Consider the following 27734-nt stretch of genomic DNA (forward strand, 5'->3'; position numbering starts at 1 on the left):
TTCCATTGGCTTCTTTTTTTTTTGCTGTTTTTACAAAAACTTTCCACGTGTGCAGCAGAGTCCTGCTGGGGCACTTGGATATTATAGAGAGTGCAGCATAATGGGTGGGCTGAAGATACCGTTGAAGATACAGCACAATTCCTTAATCAGGAGGCAGAGGGAAGAGTCGTCAGCTCCCTATTATTACACTGCACCTAGAACGTTTGCTATTTAATATTTTTAGATAATTATTCAACTTCCCATGAGTCTCCCCCATAGTGCAGTCACATAATCCTGCTGAGCTCCCTGGGGCTTCCAGCTCCCCTTTCCTGCAACCTCTGCTGTCCGGTATTACCCGTGCTGTTGTCCTGACTACATAGATTCAAAGTTAGGTGAGCAGGGAGCTGCTCCTCCTAACGCTTAGTCAGATCTGTACAGTATAGCAAGGGATATTTTACCTTATCTGCTGTGTGCCGTAGGCAAGAGTGTGGGAGGGAGTTTAGGGTTGGAAATCATGTGCGTTCTGTCCCCTCAGAGATTTATTCATTTACTTATCTCTCTGTCTCTCACACACACACACACACACACACACCCCACCCACACACCCCAGGATAATGTGAGCTGGAGAGCTCTGCTAAGAGGAGGGGAGTGCAGTTAATTAGAATCATCGGAAACATCTTTTCTTCTCCAAATGAAACCCTTCCCTGTATTTTGGCTTTGGAGAGGCAGAATTAGGGTTAGGACAATTGGCCCATAAGGACTGTATCTTCTGATTCTGATTTCTCCCTACAGTCTACAGGAAACAATTAAACTGTTAAGCAGGGCTGTTTCCAGACGGCTTACCTTCTGCCGCTCCATGCTGCAATGTTGCGGCTCGTGCCGGAGAAAACGCGAAATAGTGTGTTTTCTCGCGCAAGTTTTGCACAACATCGTGCAAAACTCGCGCGAGAAAACGCGATATTTTGTGTTCACCCCAGCACAAGCCACGGCGTTACAGCATGGAGTGGCAGAAGGTAAGCCGTCTGGAAACGGCCCAGGTCAAATGGGCTGTCCCCCCCCCCACCATACTTAATTGTTGTTCAATTGCACATTGGGATTAAATTATCTTTCCTGCAAATTTGTGAGCAGTCCTGTGAGCATGCAGCGACCTGGATAGTTCGGTTTCTCTGCCCTGCGGAGGAGGCATCAAGTTGGAGTGATGGGACCATCCTTGAGTAAAACTAAGGCCTGGTCTGTCTGTGCAGCAAACTGAGATAGTAGAATGGATGGTAATGCTCGAAAAGTTGCAGTTCATAGGTGTTTTTTTTTTTTTAATAAAATACTCCTTGATATCAAAGTATACAGTAAATTAGCACAGTAGGGATAAGATGTATTAAAACTTACCCTGATTGGCTGGTTTAACTCTATGGTCCGGGTACAATATCCCTCAGTGTTTCTTCTGTTTATCAGTCCTGACCAACTGCAGAAGGTGCAGATCCAATCTCTGCTTTTGCATAATACTAATGCAAAAGCAGGACATTATACATCGAAGGTGCTGATTTGCTTTGTGGTGGGACACAGGAAAGGAAGGAAGAAGTTCCCCCATATCTCAGGGGCGCTTTCTGTTCTCTTTCCAAACATTGTTCCGGGTACATCTGCCGGGCAGCGATCATGTATATTGATTTTGTGTGCGTGTCCAGAGAAAAGCATGCTTATTTGGTTATTTTATTTCCTGCTTTTCCTCATTGTGGGTGCTTAAAGCAGCTTGCTGCTTCATTCTCCCCTCCTCTGCCTTATCCCCACAACTACCTAATGAGATAGGTTAGGTTATGAGATTGTGACAGGCCCAAGGTCACCCATCAAGCTTCTGTGCCAGAACGAGGATTTGAACCTGATTGTCCAGGTCTGAGTCAGACACTAACCAGTGCACCAGCTCTAAACACATACTTGGTGAAACGAAAAGCCTACTTACTGCTTAATGTCCACATTGAACAAAAGTAGGGTGTGATATGGTCTAAATGCCTCTGTGCCCGGAAGCTCCTTACTCATCTTCATATTGAAGTATAAATAAGCCCGGAGGGCTTGAGGTGGGAGTCTCAAAACCAACACATTAATCAAAGGTGAGCCCCATCCTTTGAAAAACCTCTGATTTAAATAAACATCTGCAAAGTTCTTAACAGAAAGGAGGATGGGGTGAGGAGGAAACTTCTGCCTGAAATCCTGGTCTGGCTTGGAACCAGTTTTTGTTGTCAAAAAGGAAGAAATGCAGACAGCTGTAGAAGGCCTTCTAGAGTTCCCTTCTAGGAAGGCACCAAGGAGACTGACTGACCTCCAAGCAATCCACATGAGGACACTCGGAAAAGATCTTTTGATTGTACTGGTTTATATTCCAGCATATCTCTCTGGTTTAATAGGACTTGCCTTGTATAGGGATATAGAATTCTAGAAGTTGTCTTTTATCCTTAAGAACATTCAGAGAGAGATGCAAAAACGTGTACTTTTGCTTTTCAGAGTGCAGTGCTTTGATAGTTAATTTGCCTTTTGTTTTTTCTTAAGTACTTTCCCTCTTAATCAAGTTATAAAATTGAACAATGAGCAATGCTGGTTTTCGATTTGTTGGTAGAACCTTCCATATTTATTACCCATCACCTTCTATTATGAATCTTTCAGCAGAGTTTTTGTCTTTTAAGGGGCATTCCCTTCTAAACTGCATGGCAGATGTAGGTGGGACGCTTTTCCTTCCCTTTATCAATAACGTCTTGTGGGATGTCACTTCCCAGTGTTTCTTTTAGATTTCGTTCACTGAGCACTAAATACACTTGCTCTGTATTCCTCAAACAGCTGACTGCAGACTGGAACAAATACGATGATCGGTTAATGAAGGCAGCTGAGCGGGGTGATGTGGAGAAAATCGCATCTGTTCTTTCAAAAAAGGGGGTGAATCCCACTAAATTGGATGTGGAAGGGAGATCGGCGTAAGTACAAAGCTGTTGATACTTCTGTCCTGGGGAAGCACTCTTTTCTGGGTGTGCATGGGTGGGGGGGTGGGGGTCTATTCCACCTCTTTTTGAAAGCCCCCTCTAAATGGAGGCAGTTGAAAACAGCCTGTTTGGCACAAGCTATAACTCTGCATATGCTGGCAAGATAATTGATGATGCATTCTGTAACTCTCACTGTTTATTTCTGCCTAGATAGGAAAAAGAGTAACTGTTTTTATAACGCACGCATGAAGACTTCTCTCAGTATTTCTTAATACAATAAACCTTTAAAGTAGCTTGATAGGTTTCTGGTTTAAAAAGTGTTTTGCAGATATCCGTGTTTCTTCTGCTGAGCTTCAGATTGAAAGATTGAGAGAAAGTTGCGTGAGCATTCCAGACCTTCACAAGTCAACCCTTCTGTTTAAGACAGAGCACGTGGTACCAAAAAGTTGTATCTTAAGATACCAGCCTTAAATTCTGCTTTCACATAATGGTAAAAGTGTTCTGCAGTCCCTCGTATTGTGAGTTCTTGTAACTTAGAGTCTGTGCATCTAACACTTCCTTGGCTCTTTCAGCCCCAGTTATCTTCCTCTGTAGGCTACAGGGGTGGGGGTGGGAGGCACACCATAGGGTATGTGACCACCTAGCTGCATGCTGACCTCTGCTGCTCTTATATGAGATTAGAGAGAATGGTGTGATGGCCTGTATATGGGGGCGGGGGTGGGGAAAATGGCTCAAGGCTGACAAAATTCCAGTGGCACCTTAAACACTAACAACAGCATTTATTTCAGTATAAACTTTCATGTGTCACTGCTCACTACTTTGGATATGTATGGAAATCAAGCTGAAAATCCTTATGGGGCAAGCTACATATGTGAAGAAGTAAGCAGTGACTCAGGAAATCTCGGTTAGACGTAAAGGCTGTTCGTGTTTCAGGTACACTGGACTTTTACTTCATTTTTTTATGGCAGACTAACATGGCTACTCCTTTGCAGTCATTAACGTTAACAGGCAGAGGATGGAGAGAGAGAGAGAGAGAGAGAGAGACACGCAGGTTTAGGGAGTGCCCTGTGGTGGTAGAGAGTGCCCTCAAGTCGTAGCTGACTTATGGCAACCCCTGGCAGGGTTTTCACGGCATGAGACCATCAGAGATGGTTTGCCATTGCCTGCCTCTGCAACCCTGGTCTTCGTCAGAAGTCTCCCATCCGATTACTAACCAAGGCCGACCCTGCTTAGCTTCTGAGATCAGTCTCACCTGGGCTATTCAGGCTGGGGCATGGCGCGCCCTAAGGTCCACAAAAGAAAGCATGCAAGATGCACGTCAGTTCCACATTTTTGAATAAGCCTGCATGTGATTTAGCCGGGTATAAAATGAATGAAATGAATCTACAACGTTTATGAGCAGAACAAGTCTGGGGCTTTGAGAACACTTGAATAGTTTGCTGGCTTTTCTTTTGGCAAAGTATGCATTAGATCATACTTTGCAACTTAATACCAGCTTTTCAAGACACCGGTTGCTAGAATTAAAACGTTACAGTCTAAATTTATACATCTTACTGAAGGTGGGCCCATCTAGTGGTCTTTACGTTGTTATTTTAACTCTGTAATCTGCTTTGAGTCTCAGCAAGAAAGTAGGATGATAAACACACAGTAAACACCTAAATCTACAGAAGAGGAGGGTTAGGACTGGAAGACTAAGGAAAAGGCTTTGATGCACAGAGGCGAAACTGTCCGTGAGCCCAATATAACTGTTTACACTTTTCACATGATGTGAAACTTAATGGGGGCACCTTAACATACATATGATTTTTGTTCAGATGCATACAATGTTGTTTTTCATTGTAGAGCTTCCTTGTTTTTTGTTTTATTTTATAAAGGAAATTCACTTGAACCCTCCCTTGAGAGGTGGACAGCAAAAATCCACCTTCCCAGTATTTCTAGTATCGAGCGCTGATACGGTGCTTTAAGATTCTGAAAACATTTTGCCTATCTTGCCAGTGATCTTTACCTCTGAGTATGCAGGGATGTGTCTCACCACTAGCCTTGAGACTTTACTCAGCCCTTGTATATCTGGAGCGAGAGGAAGGGCTTCTGCATCTGCCTTTCCCCTCCCTCCTTGGCATGAGGCACATCAGCTCAAGGGCGTGTGATTGGTGAAGTGCCTGCAGGAGAGCAGGCTGGTTGTGGAGAAAGGGAGAAAAATAGCCCCACCCTGTGTGACTTTTTTCTGTGGGGTTGCTATTGTGGTGGTGGATTTACTCTCTTCAGTGTTCATAGATCCGGAGGAGTTAGCCATGTTAGTCTGTAGTAGCAAGATAGTAAAGAGTCCAGTAGCACCTTTAAGGATAACTAACTTTACTGTAGCATAAGCTTTCGAGAACCACACTTCTGGCCAGTTTCTTTTTACCCTCCATGCATCTGACAAAGAGAACTATGGTCTCTTCTGTGTGGCCAGCTTTCTGTCTTCACAACAGCCTCCTGGATGCTGAGGTGAGAGCACAGAGGCTGGGGAACAGGGCAAGGGAAGTTGTAGGAGAGGATGGGCTCTTCATCCCTGGCTCGCAGCTTACTCTCCAGTCCCTCTTGTGGCAGCTGCTTCAAGGTGGGAACCCCCTGCCCACCAAAAACCCTACTGGACAGTGGCCTTGCCTAGTTTCATGAAGCATAGGGCAGAGAACAGTGCTCAGATGGGCCACAGGTGGCTCCTAAGCCACTGAATGAGTATCACTTCCCAAGCATGTTTTATACTGATGGACAAATTTTCTTGATTTTATTAGGCATCTTCAGAATCTTGAGTGTTGTTTGCTTAAACTATGTAGCTACTCCTGCAGTTTTTCAATGCAAAGAAATTCTTCCCTGGAATTTGAGAAGTGTGGATTTATTCTCATTCATAGCCCAAGATTGTTTCCAGATTTGTTTTTATTTTAGAAAAATTGATATTTTTAAAAAAGGATTAAAAAAATTAAAAGAATACAATTTATTTTCAATTCATGTCCTTCCAGCCTTCTTCCACACCCGTTCATCCATTTGAAGGTATAACTGTAGCTTTAGTACCCCATGTTTTCATTCCTTTTCTATCTTCCCAGTAAGTGCAAGACAGGAGGAACACATCTGGACACATTCATCTAAGCATAGTTTATTTTTAAAAATCCATTGGTATTTAAAAGGAAGCCCACAGTGAATGGGAGGGCCTGCTCTTGCTAGATGGTGTGATACACAATATTATCTAAAAACGATCCTTTACTGGAAAACTGAGTGTTTTGTGAGGTTTTTTTTTTTGCTTATATTCAGCTTGTGTTGACATGAATAGATCACGTTTTTTGCTTTCCGTGTGTGTGTGTGTGTGTGTGTGTGTGTGAGAGAGAGAGAGAGAGAGAGAGAGAGCGAGAGAGAGAGAGAGAGAGAGAAAGAAAGAGAAAGAAAGAAAGAAAGAAAGGAAAGAAAGAAAGAAAGAAAGAAAGAAAGAAAGAAAGAAAGAGAAAGTTTGCTTGGAAGGGTTGTTGGGAGACCGGAAGAAAAGGGCTTGGCCTTTCCCATATGGTTCATATTACTTGTGTGATGTCTGCTTCTCTTTCAGGTCCCTTTTTTTGTTCCCATACCTGCCATCCCACATGATAGAGGAGGGGAGAAGAGAAATTTTGTAGTAATTTCAGAACTTTCTGAATATCCAAGGCTAAGAAGCTTTGAATAGTAGTCTCAGGTTACCACACAGTACTTGGCTTGGCCTTAAATCATAAGTGATGAGAGCTTCTACTATTAAGAGTTCTTCCTCAGGATGTGTATTGAATGGTGTGTAGTGAACAATTCTGTTTAGGTAGTTCTCACTCGCGTAGTGTGATCCTCCCAGGCTGCAATCAGGAAAACAGTCCAGAGCGTTTCTTGTTGATTTGTACTGGATCATAGAAATTGGTAGCTACTGTATTGCTAAGCAGGCTTAGATGGAAATGAGCTGAGACGACACCAAGGAACCAAAATGGGGTAATGGGCCGTCTCAGCTTGGCCACGAATAGGCCACCAAGATCTTTCTGCCCTGGATTTGTTCTGTAGAAATAATAGTGGCCTACTCTATCAATCTGCTGTAAAGATTAGTGAGAGTTACATAACTCATGACTGAAAATTTCAGCAGTAGACTGAGGCTGTAGCTGCAGTTAAACCTGTATTGCTAGTTCTTCCCTTTTGAGGTGAGTCTGAGTTCATGTCTCTTCACATCCCCTCCATTCATTGTGATCAGTGTACCCAGTAATCTTACTTCCCTCCTCCCTTCTTGTTTAGATTCCATGTTGTAGCTTCAAAGGGGAATCTTGAATGTCTGAATACCATTCTTGTACATGGAGTTGACATTGTAGCTACTGATGCAGCAGGTACGGCTCTTCATTCAAAATGTACTGATAATTTTGCTGGTGCTCCTAAATGAGCTTACAGAATATTTGGCAGGTTGAACTGTTTTATCAAAGGTACCGAGTAAATGTAAAAAGTCCTGGCCCTAAGCAAACTTCTGAAAACTTGCGAAGATGCTTTTTAGTGTTTTGTGGCTTTGTGAACCTGTTGTGTACCCTGATGCAGTGGTTGTTGGAGTCTGGGGGTGGGGTTTGGGTTGATTGAGGGGGGGGTTTTGCAGCAAATGGAAACAAGGGAGTGGTAAAAGGATGTAAATAAGCATCTGGTTGACGGTTTGAGCCAGTCTTTTTCTATAAAACAGTATGTCCTAAGAGGTATAGGTATCACTTACAGAGCCACCTGTGTACATTTGTGTGCGTTTAGGTCTCCGGTATTTATTTCTTGAACATTGTGGCATGCTGTTTTATGACTCCCCATTTTCCTTGTCACTTTATTCCTGCTAGGGAGGAATGCTCTGCACCTGGCTGCCAAATACGGGCATGCGCTCTGCCTGCAAAAACTATTACAGGTACTGAATGCGTGACAATTTGTTCAGCGTTAAATGTATAAGAATTAATGATCAGAAACATTCTTGCTTCCGACACACCGATGAGGAAAAGTATAAAGCATCCGTCAAAATAAAGCAGAATGTGAAACAGTTTTAAAATGGTCCCGGGGCAGAAATGCAGTTAGTAGATTCAACCACAGATATTAAGCCGTTGCTATTTATCATCTACTTCATTTTATCACCCCCAAACCCTGTGAGGTAGGTTCCATTGCAGCATGAGGATTTGAACCTGCTTCCATCATATTCTAGCCCAGTGGATGCTCTAACCACTAGAGATGGGCACGAACTGAAATACGAACCAAAATTAAACACGAACCAGACCGGTTTGTGGTTCGCGAACTGCGGTTCATCAGATCCCATTTCTGACGAACCGCCACGAACTTTAGGTTGGTTCATTTGGTTTGTTTTTTTGGTTCGTGACTGCAGACAGCCTGGTGCCAATCAATCAGTTTCCTAGGCAACAGGGGATGGACTTCCTGCGGACCTTCTTCTGGCCTGGAAGTGACCTTCTGCTGACCCGGAAGTGATTACTTTCTGACCTGGATGTGCTGGTTTCACGAACCAAACAAACCGGTTCGTGAACCAGGGGCAGGTTTGTGAAAGTTCGTGGTTTGTGGTTCGTGAAATTTGACGAACCACGAACTGCATGGTTTGTTTTTTTCCGATTCGTGCCCATCTCTGCTAACCACTACACTAACATTAAATAACAATTCTCTCCAGACTGTGATCTAGTAGAGCCAAACAATAAACCAAAAGCAGAACAGCACGAGCAAGACTTTGCCTGGTTTCTGAACACGTGCTCAGAAGGGGGCAGGCAGACATCAGAGGGCATTAGAGGGGCAAGCCTAGGGCTCTTTGTTAGCCAGGGCAGACGTCATCAGGGATGCCTCTGCTCACGTGAAGCGTTTCTCTATTAAGACCCATCGAGTGCTTGAGCTCCAAATTTGTAAGTTAGCTGCTGTTACCATATGAAGGTCTGGCTTGGCTTGTATAAAAAAAAAATTAATGTGACCGAATTGCGATTAAACACTTTGTGAAATACTTGTGTAATAAGACAGCTGCTCTTGTGAGTCTAAATGATGTCCTCTTTAAATATGCCCCCTGAGATACTAAAACGCGCCTGGCTTTTTCTGACAGTACAACTGCCCAACAGAAAATGTGGACCTGCAGGGTCGAACTGCTCTCCATGATGCAGGTAAAGATGTTTTTCCATTGTGCCCCTTGCCCGCAACACCATGAGCAAGCCCCTGGTTTGTAGCCAGCTTTGAAAATAGCCACTTGCCTAGTTGCCCGTGGCAAGCCAGAATCTCTGTCCAGTGTTGGGACAGAAAGAAGATGGCTTCTCTTATTTCAGGTCATGAGTGTGCTAGATAAGTTGCTAACCACTTTGGTGGACCACGTTCCTGTGAACTTCTTTGCAGGGCTGGTATTAAAGTGGTGGGTGTTATCTGCTGAGTAGAATCTCGACAAAACTGCTGTATTTTCTATTTTTAAAAAAGCTGTGTATTCAGCATTAGTTAGAAATAATGGGCTTAGATCTGCTCTTTTAGTGGTGTCACTTTTCTATGATGAAAGGACAACAGCAGGGAAAGTATTAGTGGAACAGATCTGCAGGATACCATGCAAGGATGTTGTAACAAAGCAGAGCGGATTGTCTTTTTACTAAAGCAATATAGTGGCTGAGATTTGGCGTCCAGCAAATAGCCTGCCAGTAGTGAACTGTCCCCTTTGCTGACCATGGTCCTCTGTTTCTCTAAGCCATGTCCGACTGCCCCTCTAGCATCCAGCTGCTGTGTGATCATGGAGCCTCAGTGAATGCCAAAGATGGAGTAAGTCTTGCCTGTACCCCTTCAGAGTCTTCCTGCTTTGGCCAAACCCCTTGCACTCTTTCCTTCATGTTTTCCTCCCCTTCTTCTCTCTAGGATGGAAGGACGCCACTGGTGCTGGCCACTCAGATGTGTCGTCCAATAATATGTCAACTTCTGCTAGACAGAGGTGGTGATGTCAATGCGAGAGACAAGCAGAACCGGTAATGCATCTGTCACGTAGAACTTTCTTGCTGCACTTCTGGCTGAGTGGGTTTTTTTCTTCAGAACCCCCATGAAGCTAATCGCAGCTGTCTTGCCTTTGGTCTTTTCATCTGCAGGACTGCTCTGATGTTAGGTTGTGAATATGGCTGCAAGGATGCTGTGGAAGTTTTGCTCAGGAACGGTGCGGATATCACGTTGGTTGACGCCCTTGGCCATGACTGTTCTTACTACGCACGGATTGGTGACAGCGTTGACATTTTGCAGCTCATAAAAGTTGTGTTTGAGGAGTCCAGCAAAAGTACGTCACCTTTCCTTTTACTTGGGGAGGGAGCAGTAAAGCGAGGAACTTACTTCGCTCCTTACTGCTCACAGGAGTCTAGATGGGTATGGGAGTCCAGGGATAGGGAGCTTTGGAGGGTGTGGTCAGCTTGAAGCCTTACCCCTGGTCCCTTGCCTGCTGTAGTCTGGGCTCTGTCCCTTCTATTGTTGGAGGAGATGGGTGAAGGGATCCTTGATGGCTGGAATCTATACTGCATAAACCAAAAAAGAGAAGTATCTTTTAATTTGTCGGGTGCTCTTAAGGGATTCCGTAGCTTTCCTTCTGTGTGCATGTGTGTGTTCCCTTCTCCCTTTTAAAAACCTGAACATGTGTGTGGTATTATACATAAAGTGCTAATCGTGCAAATTGTCAGTCATGTTTTTTCAGCTTGTTCAGAGTAAGTTAACAGTCCAGTTCTCAGAATGAACTTGGGTGATGAATGAATGTGATTTTCTTTTTAGTGAGCTATGAAGTTATGAAGAAAGGGCAGCCTGTATTAAAGGTAAGGATTCTGTATTTTCTGTCTCTTTGCTTTGTTGTGGTTTAAGCAGTGATTCTGCCATCCCTGGAAGGCCTTATTTCCTGCCATCCGTTCCGTAGAGGTGGTTGTGCCCTTCCTAAAAAGCAGACCGTGTCCTGTGTCCGTATCCCCACTTCCTGAGTGTAGCTCCGCCTACTTGCCTGCATGGGTCTTGTGTTATTCTGCAGCTGCCTAATATGAACGTGACAACTGAAAGTCTGTCGCTATTCCTGACGGAAAGTTAATGCTGGTATTTTTGCTTGTGGACAAAGAGCTTGCTTCAGTTCTGTTCATTAACACTGTAGGTGACCAACATGTTGCCAAAATGGAGTCTGCCCAGTGCCCCGGAGGAAGCAGGCTTCAAGCCCTATCAGAGGGAACACCGGAACGTACAGGTGAAGAAAGGAATTTAACTTTCCTGAACGTCTCTCTCAAATGAGAGGGTCCTAAAAAACTTCACTTCCTGAGATGAGGGGTCTCAGCTGGCACCCTAGGCCAAACTCTAGACCTACTAGCAGGGCTTCCCTGACCAGAGTCCTGTTGGTGGTATGCCCAAGAAGATACAAGGGAATTCTGGCATGGTTCCCACTTCTAATTCTGTGGGGGAGAGGCTGGGTAAGGGGGTATAGGGTGTCTTTGTTACTTCCCATGCTTGTCTTGAGAAGTGTGGCCTGGTCCCTAGCAAAGCAGAATGAGCTGGTTGGGTTGAGCAGTTCAGCTCTTAGCATATCCAAGCCACTCTGCACATCCTAACACAGTCTATTGATGCCTTGTCTTGGTGAAAAGGCTCTTGATTTCACAGCACTGCTTAAAAGGCCTGGCTGTAGAGAGGCTGAAGAGTTGGTTTTCCAGCTGTCAACAGGCTTGAGTTAAGCTGCAGCCCTGAAGTGCTGATAGCCCCTAAGTGTTACGGACAAGGGAAGCTGGATATGCCTGGCTATGTGCAGCGAGTATGGAAGGGTGCCTGCTAGTGGCAGGAACCAGGCGAAAATTTGCTTAGATAAGGTTTGCTTGTGTCTAGAGATTGCTTTAATGCTGTGCTTGGTAAGTGGTCCAGATTCTGACACATCCGTTCTTGTTTGAAGGAATTGGAAAGGGAGAATGAAGACTTGAAAGGCAGACTGAGAGAGATCCAGCAGGAACACCGAATCCTACTTGAGAGAATCAATGGGCTACAGCTGCAGCTGAACGAGGTAAAGCCCAGGTTGCGACGAAGCAACTGGCAGTGGCTCATGTCGCTCTGCTCCCTGGGCATAACCTAGGAGGCTCTGCTCGGCTGCCATCATGGAAGTGTTGTGTAGTCTGGGTTTGTGGGTGGTGGCCATTATTGCCCTTCTGGGGTTGAGGCTCGCCACTGGCATCCTGGGAGAAGCAGGACTGGGCCCAGAAAACCCTCCAAGGAGCAATTCTGTTCCACTCTGATGCTGAGGAGGATGTGGAAATGGGGCAGGACGTGCTGCAGCTCTACTGTTGGAGAGATTCTGAGCGTGAAGGCTACTTGGCGGTGCAGAACATAAAAATCTGACTCTGCGCGTCTAACCAGCACCTCTTTGTGGCGTTAGTGCTATCACGGAGAGCAGAGGGCCTGTACATTTACTTGGATTTTCAGCCAGCTCCATCATTGAGATCTGGACTATGTTAACAGTGTGTAAAAACTGCTGAAGAATGATTGCTTCTGCTTTTTGCACTCCAAAAGACCGCTCACAAAGCCAAGAAATCAGTTGGTGCATTGGGCAGGAAGAGCTCCATTTTCTGGGCATGGAGCAGGGGTCACGGGGGCAGTTGGAGGGGTAGTTGTGAAGTCCCTGCATTGTGCAGGGGGTTGGACTAGATGACCCTAGAGGTCCCTTCCAACCCTATGATTCTATGAAGACCGCGTGCCACTTCTTGGGGGGTGGCTTGCAGTTTAGTGGGTTTTCTTTTCCTGCCCACGTCTAGGAGAAGGTAGAAAATATGAACATCCTTTTTCAGACACGAGTGCCTTGGAAACGCATAATTTAATTTGGGGCGCTGTGTGTTTTGTATTGCAGGAACAAATGGTTGCTGATGATCTTGAAAGTGAGGTGAGGAGAGAATTCAATTTTACATTTTCCATCCTGAATTATTTGTTGTGAAATCTGAACTTGGGGGGGGGGGGGGATTTCTGTCTCCTTCTCCTCAAGTGGTTTGATCTGAGGAAGTGATTCCCCCCCCCCCCTGATTTTGGAGCCCTTTCCTTTGGGGCCAGTTCTGGTATATAATCCTAGGCACGCACAGTACTTCCATTAAAATTGATTTGCACAAGGTAGGGTGGGGCTTGGTACTTAAATGCTGCCAGGTGTATCTCACACGGCATTCTCATGCCTGTTTTCAGAAGGATGAACTTGGGAGGCTCCTGACAGCAAAGGAGAAGCAGCAGGAAGAAAGCTTGCGAGCTCTTGAGGCTCTGAAGTCAAAGCTGAGATTCTATGAGGTGTGTTCCTTTCGTGGGGAAGGAAGCAGCTACTCCTGGCAGCTCTTTCCAGAGTCAGCGGGTGAAAGATGGTGGCAGGAAGGGCTCAGTGAAAATCTTCCTCGCTCTGAGTCCTGTGGGAACAGGTCCCACTTCCGTTTCTTTCCACGTGGCTTTGTGCCGGTGGATATTCCCAGTGGATTGCTCTGTCTACAGGGATTGTAAATGCAACTTGCTATTTTGGGATCTGTTCTGAAACCCCATCTGTTTTGCAACCAGCTAATCATCTCCGCTGCCTGATCAACTCTTGTCTTACGCCTTCGTGTTTTTATTTCAGAGTGACCATGCAGTGCCTGGAAGTGTTCTTGGAAACAGTGAGTAACCTTCTGGATACCTAGAATAGCGTTCAGACACTGAGGTTTGTCATTGTGGTGGGCCGTTCTACTCTGCTTCATTGTTTCCACTTGTGGCCGCTTAGTGTTAAAACTCATAATTGTAGGCCTGGGTAACGCGCCAGCACTCCCAGTCCATTATCACCTGCAAAAGGGAGGAGGCCCTGTCAGTTGGAATACCAATTGGTGCTCCTTTGATGGGCCAGTGCACACTGAACACATAAATACAAACATGTGGAACAATTGGCCCATTTCGCTCATTATTCTCTCCTCTGAATGGTGCTGGCTGGCTGTGGTCTTCTGCAGAGAGATGCATTTGCTACCTAATAGTGCTTAGTGGGAGGTCCTGTCGATGAAACTTGGCACCTTCTGCCTCTGAGCCACAGCTGGTCCTGTTACTTGGCTTCCTTCGTTTCTGATCATTTATGTTCTTATAACCCTCTGAAACACAGTGCCAGGAGTCAGCATCACGGGAAGGCCCTGGCCGCTTTGCTTGATCTGTTTGGCCCTTCGGCTGCTGAATGAAACAGCCTGCTGAAGTAGATGGACCACTGGTCTGACCCAGCAGGGCTGCTTTTATATTTGCTCTCCTGAAATTATTAATCTGCGTTCTCCTTCACATTTTGGAATCCTGGCAGTTGGCTGAATTCATTTGAAAGGCGTGAAACGGGTTGTGGCTGTGGGAAGACTGGTTTTGTACGGTTAAAGAAGAGATAAAGTTGCATTGCATCTAGACAGAAGTGCAGTTAGGTGGTGCAAAGTGGCCTGGATGTAGTTTTGCCGCACACAAAGAAAAGCTTGGCTAGCCGGCTGCTTTGGCTTTACTCAAGCAGTTTGCAGTCCCCTTCCGTAGCCAGTTTAGTCCAGCAGAGAGTTTAGTTCGACACAGGAAGTCGCTGAACTGTGGGATAATGTGACAGAAGAGGGTGTATGTATATATGTATGTACACACTCTGAATTATTTGTTCCTGTAAATGAATAATTCCCGACTTTCCAAGTCAGTAGACTAGCTATCGAAAGATCTGGCCAGCTGGGCAGCACATGAAATTCCTCCAAGACCTGTTCACTTCCTTCCTGCTAATATTCCGTTTCCTGGGCTGTCCTGAGGCCCAGGGCCTTTCATCCTCAGCACTGAGGATGCTCGTGGATTCAGTCTGTCTAGCACCCTTTTGCCCCATACTTCTTTCAAGGAGATCAGGGGGATTTATCTGGCTCTCCTCCATTTAACCTTCACAACCACCCTGTGAGGTAGAGAGAACCAGAGGAGTTAGCTGTGTTAGTTTGTAGTCGCAAAATAGAGAAGAGTCCAGTAGCACCTTTAAGACTAATCAACTTTATTGTAGCGTGGGCTTTCGAGAACCACAGCTCTCTTTGTCAGATGCATGGGGGATATGAAGAAACCGGCCAGAAATATATAGGTGGTGAGAGGAGTGGGGAGAGGATGCAGGGAGTGAGAAATATTTCAATAACAAAATCCAATGGGAAGTTGCTGAATTGGAATTCATACATAAATTTGACTCAGTCAGTCTTGGATTGAATAGAGACTCTGGATGGTTATCGCATTACCAGAAGTAACTGCCTTCAGGCGTTCCATTCAGATTCAGCAATGGAGGGAAGGGGTCACACCCATCCTGGATTCTACCTCTTTCATGACATTTGCAACTGATTTACATTTACATGGCCCTCACTGCCTGCACCCTTTCCCTCCCTCCCCTCACAACCTATATATTTCTGGCCAGTTTCTTCATACCCTTCATGCATCTGACGAAGAGAGCTGTGGTTCTCATAAGCTTATGCTACAATAAAGTTGGCTACTCTTGAAGGTGCTACTGGACTCTTTACTACTTGTGAGGTAGGTTATGTTAAGTGTATGTGACTGGCCTGAGGTTACCAAGCATGCCTCATGATGATGTGGGGATTACAGCATGGGTCACTGATTGCCACACCACACTGGCTTTCTGAATTCTGTGATGCCACAGTTGCTTTGGTGAATGACCAGTGTCTCATAAACTTTAAGCGTCTGTTAGTGTGAGTTGAGCCCTGATCTGGATAGCCCAGGTGATCCTCATCTGGTCAGATCTCAGAAGCTCAGCCTTGGTTAGCAATTGGATGGGAAACCTCCAGGAAAGACCAGGGCTGCAGAGGCAGGCAATGGCAAACCACCTCTGTTAATCTCTTGCCATGAAAACCCCACCAGGGGTTGCCAGAAGTCAGCTATGACTTGAGGGCAAGATTTCATTTGCCTTGACCTGGATAGGCCAGGTAAGCCTAATCTTGTTAGATCTCAGAAGCTAAGTAGGGTCGGCCTTAGTTAGCAGTTGGATGGGAGACCTCCAGCAAAGACCAGGGTTGCAGAGGCAGGCAATGGCAAACCACCTCTGTTGGTCTCTTGCCATGAAAACCCCACCAGGGGTCACCATAAGACAGCTGTGACTTCAGGGCACTCTCCACTCCCGTGTGAGTTGAGCTGCTGCATTTTAAAAGAATGGAGCACTTAAACTTCGTATTTATTCACTGTCTGATTTGAAAATGTTCATTTTGTCTTTCTGAAGGGAAAGAAGAAGTTCTGCTTAAGCAGGGTTCAGGATATTCTGTGGAACAACAGGTAATGCATTCTGGTGGCGCAGTCCTACACTTTGACAATATCATCTGCAGCATTGCTACTGGTGCAAGACGGCTGGCTTTGCAGCTCTGCTCGTATTGGTGTGTCACTCACTTGGTGCTCACTTGGTGCCCTCGTGAGGCTTCAGGAGGCATGTCTCAGTTCCCTTGTTGCCTCTGATTCCTTGAACAGTGAGGAATTGGCCGATTGACACAGTTACCATGCACAGCTGGCTCCTTTGCAGTAGTATAGATGTATTCCAAACAGAAATTGGCTTGTGAAAATGTGGGCCAGTGGGGCAAGAGGAATGAATGTTAAGATACTGATCTTTCCTGGCTAGAGATTTTATTTATTTTACAGCCCGCCTTTTTCATTGAGAATCAAGGTGGATCACACAGTGTAAGTCAGTGCAGTCAAATAGCATGATAGCATAAGTCATCTAATAAGCAATGCAATTAGGACTAGGATCACAAAAATTATAAATAATGCAAAAAAGTATCAGACATAAGGTGTCAAACAACGCAGAGAATGGAGTTACTGCATTAGAACGCAGTGCAGTAAGATCAGCATAATATAGACACCAAAAGCATTGCTATAGATTCCTTTTATAAAAGCACTTTTCTGACCTGTTCTGTTACCCTACAGCCCCGATCCCGTTCCTTTACAGTTCTGTTTTACACAGTTTGCAAAACGTTGCAAGTGCCTTCCTGCATTTTAGGCAGGCTGTTTCACAAGGTGGGGGCCACAACAAAAAATGAACCAGCAGATAAATTGGGCTCGGGCTGAAATTTGCTATGGCTGTGCTGAAGCAATAAAGGATTGATCGAAATAATATAGCTTAAAATTTTAAAAAAACAACCTTGGCGTGGAGGAAAGGCATTTGGTGTGGAGAAAAGGTTCATCTAACCCTTTCTTGACACTTTAAAATGTCTGAGGTGGCTACTGTCTGCTCCAGCTTGTAGTGGTTCTTCCAGGGTCTCATGTAAGGTTTCTTGCAAGCTCTGTTACGCAAGATTCGTTGTTTTAAACTGGAAACGCCGGGGGTTGAATTGTAAGCGTCTGTGTGTCGTCTACAAGCTCTTCTACCTAGCTGTGGAAGCTTCTTATAACAGCAGCAGCAGCAACCTTTATTGGCATTACATCCATGTTAACCAAAACACTCGACGCAACCAGAACTCAGTCTACAAATACACAACTCGCCTCATAGATGCAAGATACAAAAATTTAGCTACAGTTTCGATAACTTTTTGGTTCTGAGTAGCCAGTAGGAAGATAACCTTACATTTATCAGATTTTCCAATTTGCTCTCTCAACAACGGGTCAATGGGTGTGGGACGTATATCACAGTAATAAGTACAATACAAAAAAACATGTCCCAGGGTTTCTATGTCTCGCTGAGCACAAGTGCATAACCTGTTAGCATATGGCGTTTTATGGAATCTCCCATAAAGTATCAAGGAAGCTTCTTATATTTTACATAAACCATTTTAAAAGGCATAGCTTTGGCAGAAGCTACTGAATGGAAAACTAACTCAAACTGTATTTATTTTTGCCTAAAGCACGGATCTGCTGCCTCGGTATCCACTAACTTGCAGAGCAGGTCGATGGTGAGACCTTTGGAACTCTCAAGCCCCAGCCATTCTTCTTCCTCGGAGGTCGAGCCCCTTAAACGAGAGCTGAGCAATCTACGCAGCCATTACGAGGCGGCCAAAGGCGAAACGAGCAGGCTGCAGCTGGAGCTGGCCCACAAAACAGCAGAGTGCCGAGCCTTGGCCTCTGAGTGCGAGAGGACCAAGCAGGAGTCTGACCGGCAGATCAAGCAACTCGAAGACGCTCTAAAGGATGTTCAGAAGAGGATGTTTGACTCGGAAGGGAAGGTGAAGCAGATGCAGACGCACTTCCTGGCTTTGAAGGATCACCTGACCAGCGAAGCGGCTGCAGGCAGCAGCAGGATGGCAGAGGAGCTGAAGGCCCAGCTGAAAGACATGAAGGCCAAATACGAGGGGGCCTCTGCTGAAGTGGGCAAGCTGAGGAACCAGCTGAAGCAGAACGAGCTCTTGGTCGAAGAGTTCAGGAGAGATGAAGGGAGGCTGGTGGAGGAGAACAAGAGGTTGCAGAAGGAATTAGGCATGTCGAGGGTGGAACTTGAGAGAAAGGAGAAGAGGCTTCTGGAGGCCGAAGGCCAGCTGAAAGAGTCAGCAGCAAAGTTTCAGAAAATAAAGAGTTCACTTTCCAGTGAAATCGATGAGAGGGCCTGGAAGTTAGCAGAGATGGAGGGAGAGCGCGAGAAACTGCGTGAAGAGACGGGGATGCTAAGGGCAGAGCTCGAGAGGCAGAAAGCACAGCTTGCCCAGTCCGTGAAGCCGGAGGAGCACAAGCACCTGAGGAGCAGGTATGAGCAGAGAACCCAGGAATTAGAGAGGGCACACTCGGACCTGATGCTGCAGAGCCAGGCCTTGCAGAAGGAGCTGGAGAGAAAGAACGCTGAGACTGGCCTGCTGAAAGAGCAAATAGACACACTTCATAGCGAGATGAAGAGCCAGTACGTGCCTTTGAAGGCGGCAGAAGAACTGAAGAAAGCAAACAACAGGGCGCTTGGGGAGCTGAAAGGAAAGCTTGTGGAAGCCACTGAAAAGTGTCACGGGTACCAAGCAGAGGTGGAGAAGCTGCTGGCGGAAAAGGTCTGCTTAAAGGAGAACCTGAATCAACTCCAGGCCGCTTACATCCCACCAGAAAAGCACGAGGAGCAGATGGAAACCTTGAAATCCACTATCGCTGACCTGAAAAAGCAGCTTGCTGAGCTTGGCCAGAAATGGGAAGAGGAGAGAGCCAAGGCACGCCAGCTTACAGCTGAAAATGCTTCTCTTCAAAAGAAGATGAAGGAGCAGTATGTGCCAGTTTCGACTCATGAGGAAAGCAAGCTGGCATTGAACGGCATGCTGGAAAAAACAGGACAGGAATTATTGGATCTGAAAGAGAAGATGGAAGGTATCAAGCAAGAATTTGTGAAAGGGAACGAAGAGAATGGCGTGTTGAAAAGGAAGCTCAGAGTCCTGCAGAACCAGATTCAAGAGGAATATGTAAGCAAGAGAGATCATGACGACAGGGTTTATGCTCTGAAGAGAAACGCTCAAGAGCTCCAGGAAGGCAACTCCGAAATTCTGGGGAAATACCAAGCGAAGCAAGAAGAGGTGTCACAGCTGCATGCTGAGATTGAAGCCCAGAAAAAAGAGCTGGACATGATCCAGGAGTGCATCAAGTCCAAATACGCCCCCCTTGCCAGTTTGGAAGACAAGGAACGGACCTTTGAGGCCACGATCCAAGAGCTGCAGAGTCAATTGCTGGAACAAGGAAAGCAATGCAGAGAACAAGAGGAGGAGGCAAAGAAATGCCATGGTGAGAATGAAAAGTTGCGCGCCGGGATTTTGTCGATCCAAAACGACCTGCAGCGGAATTACATCCTGGCTGAGAAGGCACATGAAATGGAAAGGGCCTTTACAAGCAAGATGGACGACCTGAACAAGGAGCTTCAGGAGCTCCAGCAGAAGTTTGCAGAAATCCAATGTGAAAAAGAGCGGCTCCAGGAAGAAAGTGCCAGGCAGCGATTGGAGGCCCTTGAGGTCCAGAGCCGTCTCCAGGGCCAGTACGTTCCAGTGGAGGAGGTGGAAGCCTTAAAGCAGATCCTCGGGGGCACCATTGAGGAGCTCAAAGGAGAGCTGGGCAGCAAGACGGCAAGTTGGCAGCAAGAGCTTCAGAAAACCCAGGAGCTGCAGCAGGAGTTGGCCTGCCTAAGTGCCGCGTCAGTGCCTTTGGCGGAGCACACACGAATCAAAGAAGCCGGAGAGAGAGAGGCAGCCGTTGCAAAAGCCGCCTTGAGAGAGAAGGAAGAGGAGAGCCAGAGGAGAAGGGAGGAAGTCTCCAAGCTGCAGGCTGAAGTCCTAAGCACAAAAGAAGCACTGAAGGCTTTAAAAAGTCGAGAGCTGGTTGCGCTCTCTGAGCACGAGGCTGCGAAAAGCAACCTGGAAGCTCAAGTCAGCAGCATGGCGGAGGAGCTGGCAGGCTTAAATGTGAAGTTTGAGGCGATGCAGGAAGAGGCTCTGCGGTCCAAAACGGAGGACCTGCCCACCAGGGAGGAGAAGGAAGAGCTGCAAACTAGGAGCTTCAGCATTGAGCAGGAGATAAAGGACCAGAAGGAGAGATGCGACAAGTCCCTGACCACCATCACGGAGCTGCAGAGAAGGATCCAGGAATCTGCAAAGCAGGTGGAAGCCAAGGATAATAAGGTCAGTGGAGCTGGACTCGGGTGGGTGAGTAGGAAACTGAGTGTGAGCAAGTAAAATCTTTGTGGGCTGTAAATGAGAATGGAGGGGGTTGTGTGTGAGCAAAGGGATCCCTCCTCCCCTGGAGCTGACCTCTGAGAGAGCAATGAACTCATGAACCCAAGCTGACTTGTGCAGAAGCAAGTTTGGTTGTCTTGGGGGTGGGAGGATTGTGGCCAAAAATACCCACATCTCTGGCTTGTCTCCCACCCTTTGGCTGTAGTTTCCAGCGCACGTTAAACCCCTTCAAAACATACTTTTTGGCTACCACTGAAGCTAATACCCGTGGTATCGGGAGGGGGAAGCGCTTGCCTAAGACCGTGCAGGCGCAGCCACCTCCCGACTTGGCTAATAAAATGCATTTGCTGTATATCACGAATGGCGGTATAAGGTATGCTCCTGGTTTTTGCAAAATACATTCTTTTGGTATTCCAGTGTCGTTGGTTCTGGGCAATCCTGGCTCCTTTCCAGGCTTGGAAGGTGGATTGGAGATTCGAGACCTTCTCTCATGGCATATGGTTGCCTTCAGAGAAAAAGAAAAGAGCCCTTCTGTGGGTATTCCATGATCAAGTACAAGAGTTTGGGCTGAATTCTCAGCACTGTCGGCCTGGCTGGATAGAGAGCAGGAAGCAAAACAGTCACCCCTTTCTACTGTGATGGCAAGAGTATCCAGAAAAGGAAACTCAATAGATAGTGTTCGAAATGAAACATCAGTAGCACACGAACGCAAGATCCTTTCACTTTCTGATAGACCATAGTACACAGCATATCAGTTTTGAGGACAGAGGCACTGGCAAATTCTTTACAACTTTGTGAAACTATTTTGAGCTTAGTAACAAATCTGGTGAGCTACTAGCAAAGCTGCTGTTATAGGAATAGCGGAGAAAACAACTAATTCATCTGGAAAAAGGTAGAATGAATATTTTGCAAGATTATTTGAGGGCATAGAAACGTTATTGTTCAAGTTACCCTTCTGCAGAGCCAATTAGGAGCGAACGCTCTAAATTGATTATACTGAAGTCCTCCTAAGAGTATGTCCAGATGCTTGGAGCTCCAAACCCAGTGGAGAGAATTCAAACATTGCTGATCAATTAAATCTCCAGGCTTTAATGTTCCTGCAAAACATTATAAAAAGTTGCCATGGTATCAGAGTATTTATTTAATCACATTTCTAGACCGCCCTCCCCATCAGATGGGCTCAGGGCAGTTTAACAACAGCTTAAAACAGTAAAAACATTATAAAAACATTAAAACATCATATCAAAACAATTAAAATTGGCGGGTATAAAATATTAAAATACAGCATTGTCCTGCCTGGGTGGTGGAAGGTCTGGAAAAATAGATTGAGTTGGTATACTTTCAGTTGTATACTTTCAGTAACAAGAGTTTATTTTAAAATATACTGAATTAAGAGAATGCCTTTCTTATCTCCTTTAACTTTTTTTAAAACAGCAGTTGTCTTATTCAGTAGTGGGTGACATTTCTCTTTGATACAAAGGTAATTGATTTAGGATCTTAGATCTGGTCATCAGTGATAATGTGATATTGCATTAAGCCATGAAATTGAGTAGCATTAGACCTCAAGTTTTTTCTAAGAATAGATATTATCCTGGATCTTGTAGAACATTTTTACTGACAGAAGGGATTCTTCTTTTCCTCCACTTTAGCCCCAGATGCTCCTCTTTCAAAAAACTGATAAAAAGATCATGTCCAAAACACATAGAAAAGGTTAGCATTTAATTAGCAGTCCTGGAAAGTGTACACATCCTAATATCCTAATGTCAGCCAAACATCTAGATGTCCCAGACTTGAAACCTTTCTGTACTGAGAGTTGTGTTAATGGTGGCTTCCCCTATGTGTCTTTTGAGAGGGGAGCACACAGTGTAGATCCAGCTTTCTAGGATGCTGACTGTTGGATCCAATAATTAAATGTTGACCTTTTTGTGTGTTTTGGACATGTCCTTTTTTCATAATATTTGGAAATCACTTTGACTATTGAAAGACTGCGCTGGCTTACGGAGCTTCACATAGGATCCTAAACTGCCCTTCTAGTGTGTTTAAAGAATGCTACTGTAGATAATAATCTTGCGTTGAATAAATAGACGTTTTTTCCTGCAAATGGGGAATCCAAGCCGTGATTTAATTCCAATTTGTAGGGAAGAAGAAACAAACGTAACTTTCTCTGAGCTGTGTCTGAACAGAATAACAAGCCAGGATGTCTCCTGTGTGGGCAGAGGAGGGGGGCAGGAGCAGGCGAGCGTGGCTGTGAGCCAGAGTTGTGCCTGTCATGAATCATGTCTGAATGTGGCCACAGTTACGGGAACAGGATCTCCCAGGCAAACACATGGGAAAGTGGATTTTATTTATATGAACAATGTCCTAAACGTTCCTCCTCTGAAGCATGGAGTCTCTTCCCAGAGAGAGACAGATTTGTGCAGTAGAAGGAAGCCATTAGAACAAACACACCCAATACTATCTACAACCGTATTGCTTGTTTTCTTTATTGTAATTGGTACTTTGAACAGTATTTTTCCCATCGGAGGGGGAAAAGCTAAAATAGGTAATGCTGAAGGATCAATTGGGGCGAACGTTTGACCTCTTGCAGTGTTTCTCTTCCAGATAACGGAGCTCCTCAGCGATGTGGAACGGCTGAAACAGGCCCTTAACGGCCTTTCTCAGCTGACATACAGCAGTCCCATTCCAACAAAGAGGCAGAACCAGCAGGCAGAAGTGCTCCAGAGCCAGGTGAAGAGCCTGCAGCAGCAGCTGGCTGTGAGTAGTGAAGTGCTTGGATGTAGCTAACACAAGATCGCCAGGGCCCCTGTGCCTAGAAGCGGTGGAGGGGGGGGGGCAGGGGGAGAGTTTTGCCTCTGTGAACGTTACATTTCTGTTTTAGTACTAAAAAAGCAGAGGGAGTGATGTGAGCATGAACGTGTACTCTGCTTGAGTGTGAGTGGTGGGGAAAGCCCCACCGAGGAACCTGCTAGAACAAATAAAGAGTGTACAGTGAGGAGTATATATAGAAGTGCCGATAAAAATAAAGTGCTGGAACTATTTCTAACAACACATCATAAACACTTCATCATAACCCAAACCTTACTAGTACAAATACAATAAATATAATAAATACGATTGCCCGATGATGGCCAATTGTATACTCTTTGAGTGTTTTGGATTTATTCCAGCAGGTTCCTTGATGGGGCTTTCCCCCCCCTTTGGTTGTAGCTTGGATTTGTACCAAGGTTGCCTCTTTTTGTTGGTCAGCTGAGTGTGAGTGGTAGGCAAGGCCTGCTGAAATCTTAGGAGTGTGTAAGTCTTGGGGGGGTGGCTGCGGTGGGGGAGCAGAAGCGGGGGGGGGGGGGAACAGGTGTCCCAGTACCTTCCGTGACATCTCGTTCATCCCCAAAGCAAAGTGCACTCTGTTGATGATTGAACCATGGTCCTGTCTCATAGGATGCCGAGAGGCAGCATCAGGAAGTCATCTCAATATATCGGACTCACCTTCTTAGTGCTGTTCAGGTGGGTGTTCTTGTTTTTCCGCATCCCAAGGAATGTGGTGGCTTGCTGAGGCTGGTCTTCCACCTTGGTGCGTCTCTGGGTGCTTCCTGGAAGTCTCCAAGGAAGGATATTCTGTAGGCATCGTGTGGTGCCCTGGGAAGCAGCGCAGTAGGCTGGGGTGGGCAATCGTTTTGGCCTGAGACTCAGATGTGGCCACTTTCCAGCTCTGCTGCTCTTAGCGGCCCTGGAATTATTTGAGAGTTTCCAGCTTGCAATCTGCTGCTGCTGCTGGGAGCTGATTGCAACAAAAGCCGCTCGAGGGCCGGATGAAAAGCACCTGTAGTGTAGGATGGATGGTTGTGGGGCACAGGCTGTAATTTGCTACCTGGGGTCTAAGTGAAAGCCACATTGAATAGATGCTCTTTAGCAGAATCATCTCTGGACAAAAGCATGCGGGGAACTGAGAGTGTAGAAGTGCCAGGGGAACAGCGTGCGCTGAAGCTCTCTTAATTTTGCAGGGTCACATGGATGAAGATGTTCAAGCTGCCTTGCTCCAGATCATCCGCATGCGGCAGGGCCTTGTTTGCTAGCGGGGTCGTTGCTGCTGCTGAGTCCGGAGGCAGTCGTACAAATGTACTAACCTTTCAGGGCTTCTTTCTTACTTAAGCTCTTCCGGCCACCATTGTGGAAGCACTCCTTCCCACTTTTGTCAAGAGTGTGGGGGGTTAAAAACTATATATTTTTTTAACAAGCAAAAAAGGGCTATTGTTCACTTACAGAGCTTTTTTGATTTTCCTGTTCGGAATGCAATAGTCGATCGCTTTTATTTTCGGGTAGTCAAAATGATGACACGAGCCAAGTTCTGACATGTCAGATTGACCACATAAAACTAAAATAAGACTCTGCCCTCTTCCCCTTTCTTTGCCTCAACAAATTCAGTTCCTTCTTGTTGAGAAATGCAAAATATGAGCAAGCACAGGAGTCCCGAACCAAAGTCACTGTAGCCAAATTCTGTACTTTTGGTTTTCAGGGTGGATTTTTTTTTTTTTAAGACTGCATTTCGGTGGCTGTGTCAAGTTGATTGTATCTGTAGCAGTGGCAAGCAGAAAACTACCAAAGGCAGCTGCTTGTGGCACATCGTGTCTTGTGGCTTGGCTGGCCGAGTTACACCTTTCTAAGGAGCGGTGCCTTTTTATTGCTCTCTCCGTGAAAGAACTCCATGAAACACTAACTGTTGTATTTTTTTTTTTAACGAGAGATGCGTTTTTCACAAATTCTTTGTTTTTCTGATTATGTGTTTCAGAAATAGCAGGACTGGAATAATTGCAAATGAAAAGCTGTTACCTTATCTCTAACTGCAGCAGCCCAACACTGTGCTAAAGAATTCTCTTTAAATGGGGGGTGGGGGGGGGACTTTTACTGAAGTATAAAAGCAGCAGTTGGAACAGTCTCAAAAGAACTTTCCCAAGAAACAACTGGCACACAGGCACAGCTCTGGGGCTTTGCAGGGAGGAAAGTGAAAAAATTGCTACCTGCTGAGATGTGTGTGGCTTAGCAGAAATCAGTGCCAAGGAGGAGGCTGTGTTTTGGGGGTGGGGGGAAAGACCCACCGGTAGGTGAAAGCACATGCAGGTAAATCTACCCTCAGCAGAGGTTTCCCTGTGAAACGGAGGCCGCTCCTCGTGATGTTTCTTGCTACCTCTTGTGTGTGATCGAGGCTCTGGCGAGTGGTTGCCTGAAACACTTAGGGCACGATCCCAGCTGGGCCTCTCGCCTGTGCTGGTCTCTTGAAGTTGCGTTCTCGTGCGATGCTTGTGCAGGACGGTGCTTCTGAGCAGGATTGTGCCCTTAGATGTTTTTGCATGCCAAAAATGCGCCTAGTTATTCTGAATGTCCCTTAATAGGCCTTTCCATGAGCCCCACGCAGCTGCCATTTGGTCAATAGCAGCAGCCGACAAGGCTCTCTTTGGGTTTCGAACACTATATTTTGTATATTATGTATTATAATACATGATGCTGGCTTTTATTTATGCGAGGAAATGCGTAGCTAGGAAGGAGAGAGCTGGCTCACTGTGTTGTAGGAGAAACATCACAGAGCTGGTATACATATAATAATTCCAAAGACTAACACTAAATCCTGGATTTCTGGAAAAGCCAAAGCTTTTAAAGGGGGCCCTGCTTTAGAAATGCTGACTTCCTCATTTTAGTGCCCTGAGTAGGGTGTTATGCTGCAAATAACCACCAGGCCAAAAAAAGTGTTCCTGCCCAAAGGCTGTTCTGGCCAAACGGGCTCATGCATTCTCACGGATTGGCGCTGGAAAAGGAATCCTGGATCTGCGCATAGGGATCCATCTTACTTACCATGCCTGCACCTGAATCCAGAGAGGCTTGCTCGATAAGTACCTGCAAGCAGGCTGAGAACCTCGCTGTGAAGCGAGTTAATCCCACAAGTGCCACTCTCCCTTCGTTGCCAGCTTCTGGACTTGCAAGTAATGGAGGGAACTACCAAGACCAACATGGACTAGATGTCAAATGCAAACCAAACCTGACCTCAGAACTCAATGGGGGATGCTTCCCTCCTTGCAGTATCTCAGAGGGAGGCCTTGTCTACCACCCCTAGAGGGTCATCCTTGCGATGAATGGCCAATCCCCCACTTCCTCAGCACCTGTCTTGAAATTGGGCAGGGCGGGTGGGGGGAAGAGCCTTAAAAGTTCTGCAGTTTTCTAGGGAACGCTTCCAGCTCTGACAGCCGGTCACTGCCTCTTCCCGAAGGTAGTCTGGCATGCAACTGACTTGCCAAGCATACATCTTTCTCTGACCAGCACTTTGCTATCTGGTGGTTTTGATATACTAACACTAACACCGTGGTCACTGTAACTTTTCTCCCATGGGAAGACATTTTGCGTATTTTTATTCTCTTCCCTGTATTACATATCAATAAAAGATTTTATCCTCTCTGCTATTGCTGAGTTTGTGTCACTTTATGCTGGTTTTTTTGAGGGGTATGTGTGTGAAGAAGTGAAGGCTTCCTTGGGTGGCATTTAAGGCTCATCACAGAGGAAGCCTTGTGGGACCTTTGGGACTCCTAGGGGGAACCTTTCAGAAAGGACAAAAGCTGCCTGGAAATAGTGTGCAGTGGGAGCAGACCGGCAAACCTTCTGATATGGTTGGCTCTAGTTCCAGGACGGCAGGCTGGAGAAGGCGCTCTCACACTTAATTGCTGTTTATGTGGGTATTTTTGTTTAAGCAATTAAGGGAAGCTGTTGCTTGTCCCTCCTGCAGCCAATCCATGGTCACAGTTTCATAAGGTCAGCCCAAGAAACCCGTGTGTGCAGTTTTCACTTAATTCTGGGGGTCTTGCTCCAAAAGGACCAAAGGATACATGTGCTTTTGGAATAACACTGGGTTATCTGTGGGATGGGGCGTTCCTGTTACATTCCAGATGGGGAGGGAAGCTGAACCCCAGTCTTAAATTTCCACCGTCTGGTTAAATTGTCACAGTGCCTTGATGGATTACTTAATGGTTTTCTGTTTAACCTCCTTTAATCCAGGTCTTGATCAACAGTCTGCTTGGAGGGAAACTTTGATCCTATACCTCTGGATTCTGATTGGCTTAATAAAGGAACTCCCTGACGACAGGAAAATCCATAAATATGTTAGCTTGGATTGGAGTTTCATGTCAAGACTCTGGTTATCGATAGGCCCTCTCAGGCTGTACTAAGATGCTCCATCTTGGACCTA

At 45.8% G+C, this 27734-nt stretch overlaps 1 protein-coding gene across 1 annotated transcript in view; it reads left to right on the forward strand.

Moving 5' to 3' along the window:
- Window positions 1–24682, forward strand: part of UACA (uveal autoantigen with coiled-coil domains and ankyrin repeats) — a 54186-nt gene extending 29504 nt beyond the window's left edge. The window contains exons 2-19 of the mRNA XM_055002395.1: window positions 2800–2933; window positions 7209–7297; window positions 7778–7842; window positions 9019–9076; window positions 9640–9710; window positions 9804–9910; window positions 10028–10209; window positions 10692–10732; window positions 11056–11145; window positions 11836–11943; window positions 12781–12813; window positions 13104–13202; window positions 13519–13555; window positions 16126–16178; window positions 17735–20458; window positions 23114–23266; window positions 23948–24013; window positions 24511–24682. Of these exons, the coding sequence (XP_054858370.1) occupies window positions 2800–2933; window positions 7209–7297; window positions 7778–7842; window positions 9019–9076; window positions 9640–9710; window positions 9804–9910; window positions 10028–10209; window positions 10692–10732; window positions 11056–11145; window positions 11836–11943; window positions 12781–12813; window positions 13104–13202; window positions 13519–13555; window positions 16126–16178; window positions 17735–20458; window positions 23114–23266; window positions 23948–24013; window positions 24511–24582 (4182 nt within the window). The 3' untranslated portion in view covers window positions 24583–24682. The remainder of the gene's footprint in view (window positions 1–2799; window positions 2934–7208; window positions 7298–7777; window positions 7843–9018; window positions 9077–9639; window positions 9711–9803; window positions 9911–10027; window positions 10210–10691; window positions 10733–11055; window positions 11146–11835; window positions 11944–12780; window positions 12814–13103; window positions 13203–13518; window positions 13556–16125; window positions 16179–17734; window positions 20459–23113; window positions 23267–23947; window positions 24014–24510) is intronic.
- The last annotated feature ends 3052 nt before the right edge of the window (window positions 24683–27734 follow it).

The sequence above is a fragment of the Eublepharis macularius genome, chromosome 18, assembly GCF_028583425.1.
Source record: "Eublepharis macularius isolate TG4126 chromosome 18, MPM_Emac_v1.0, whole genome shotgun sequence".
NCBI classification, from domain to species: Eukaryota; Metazoa; Chordata; class Lepidosauria; order Squamata; family Eublepharidae; genus Eublepharis; species Eublepharis macularius.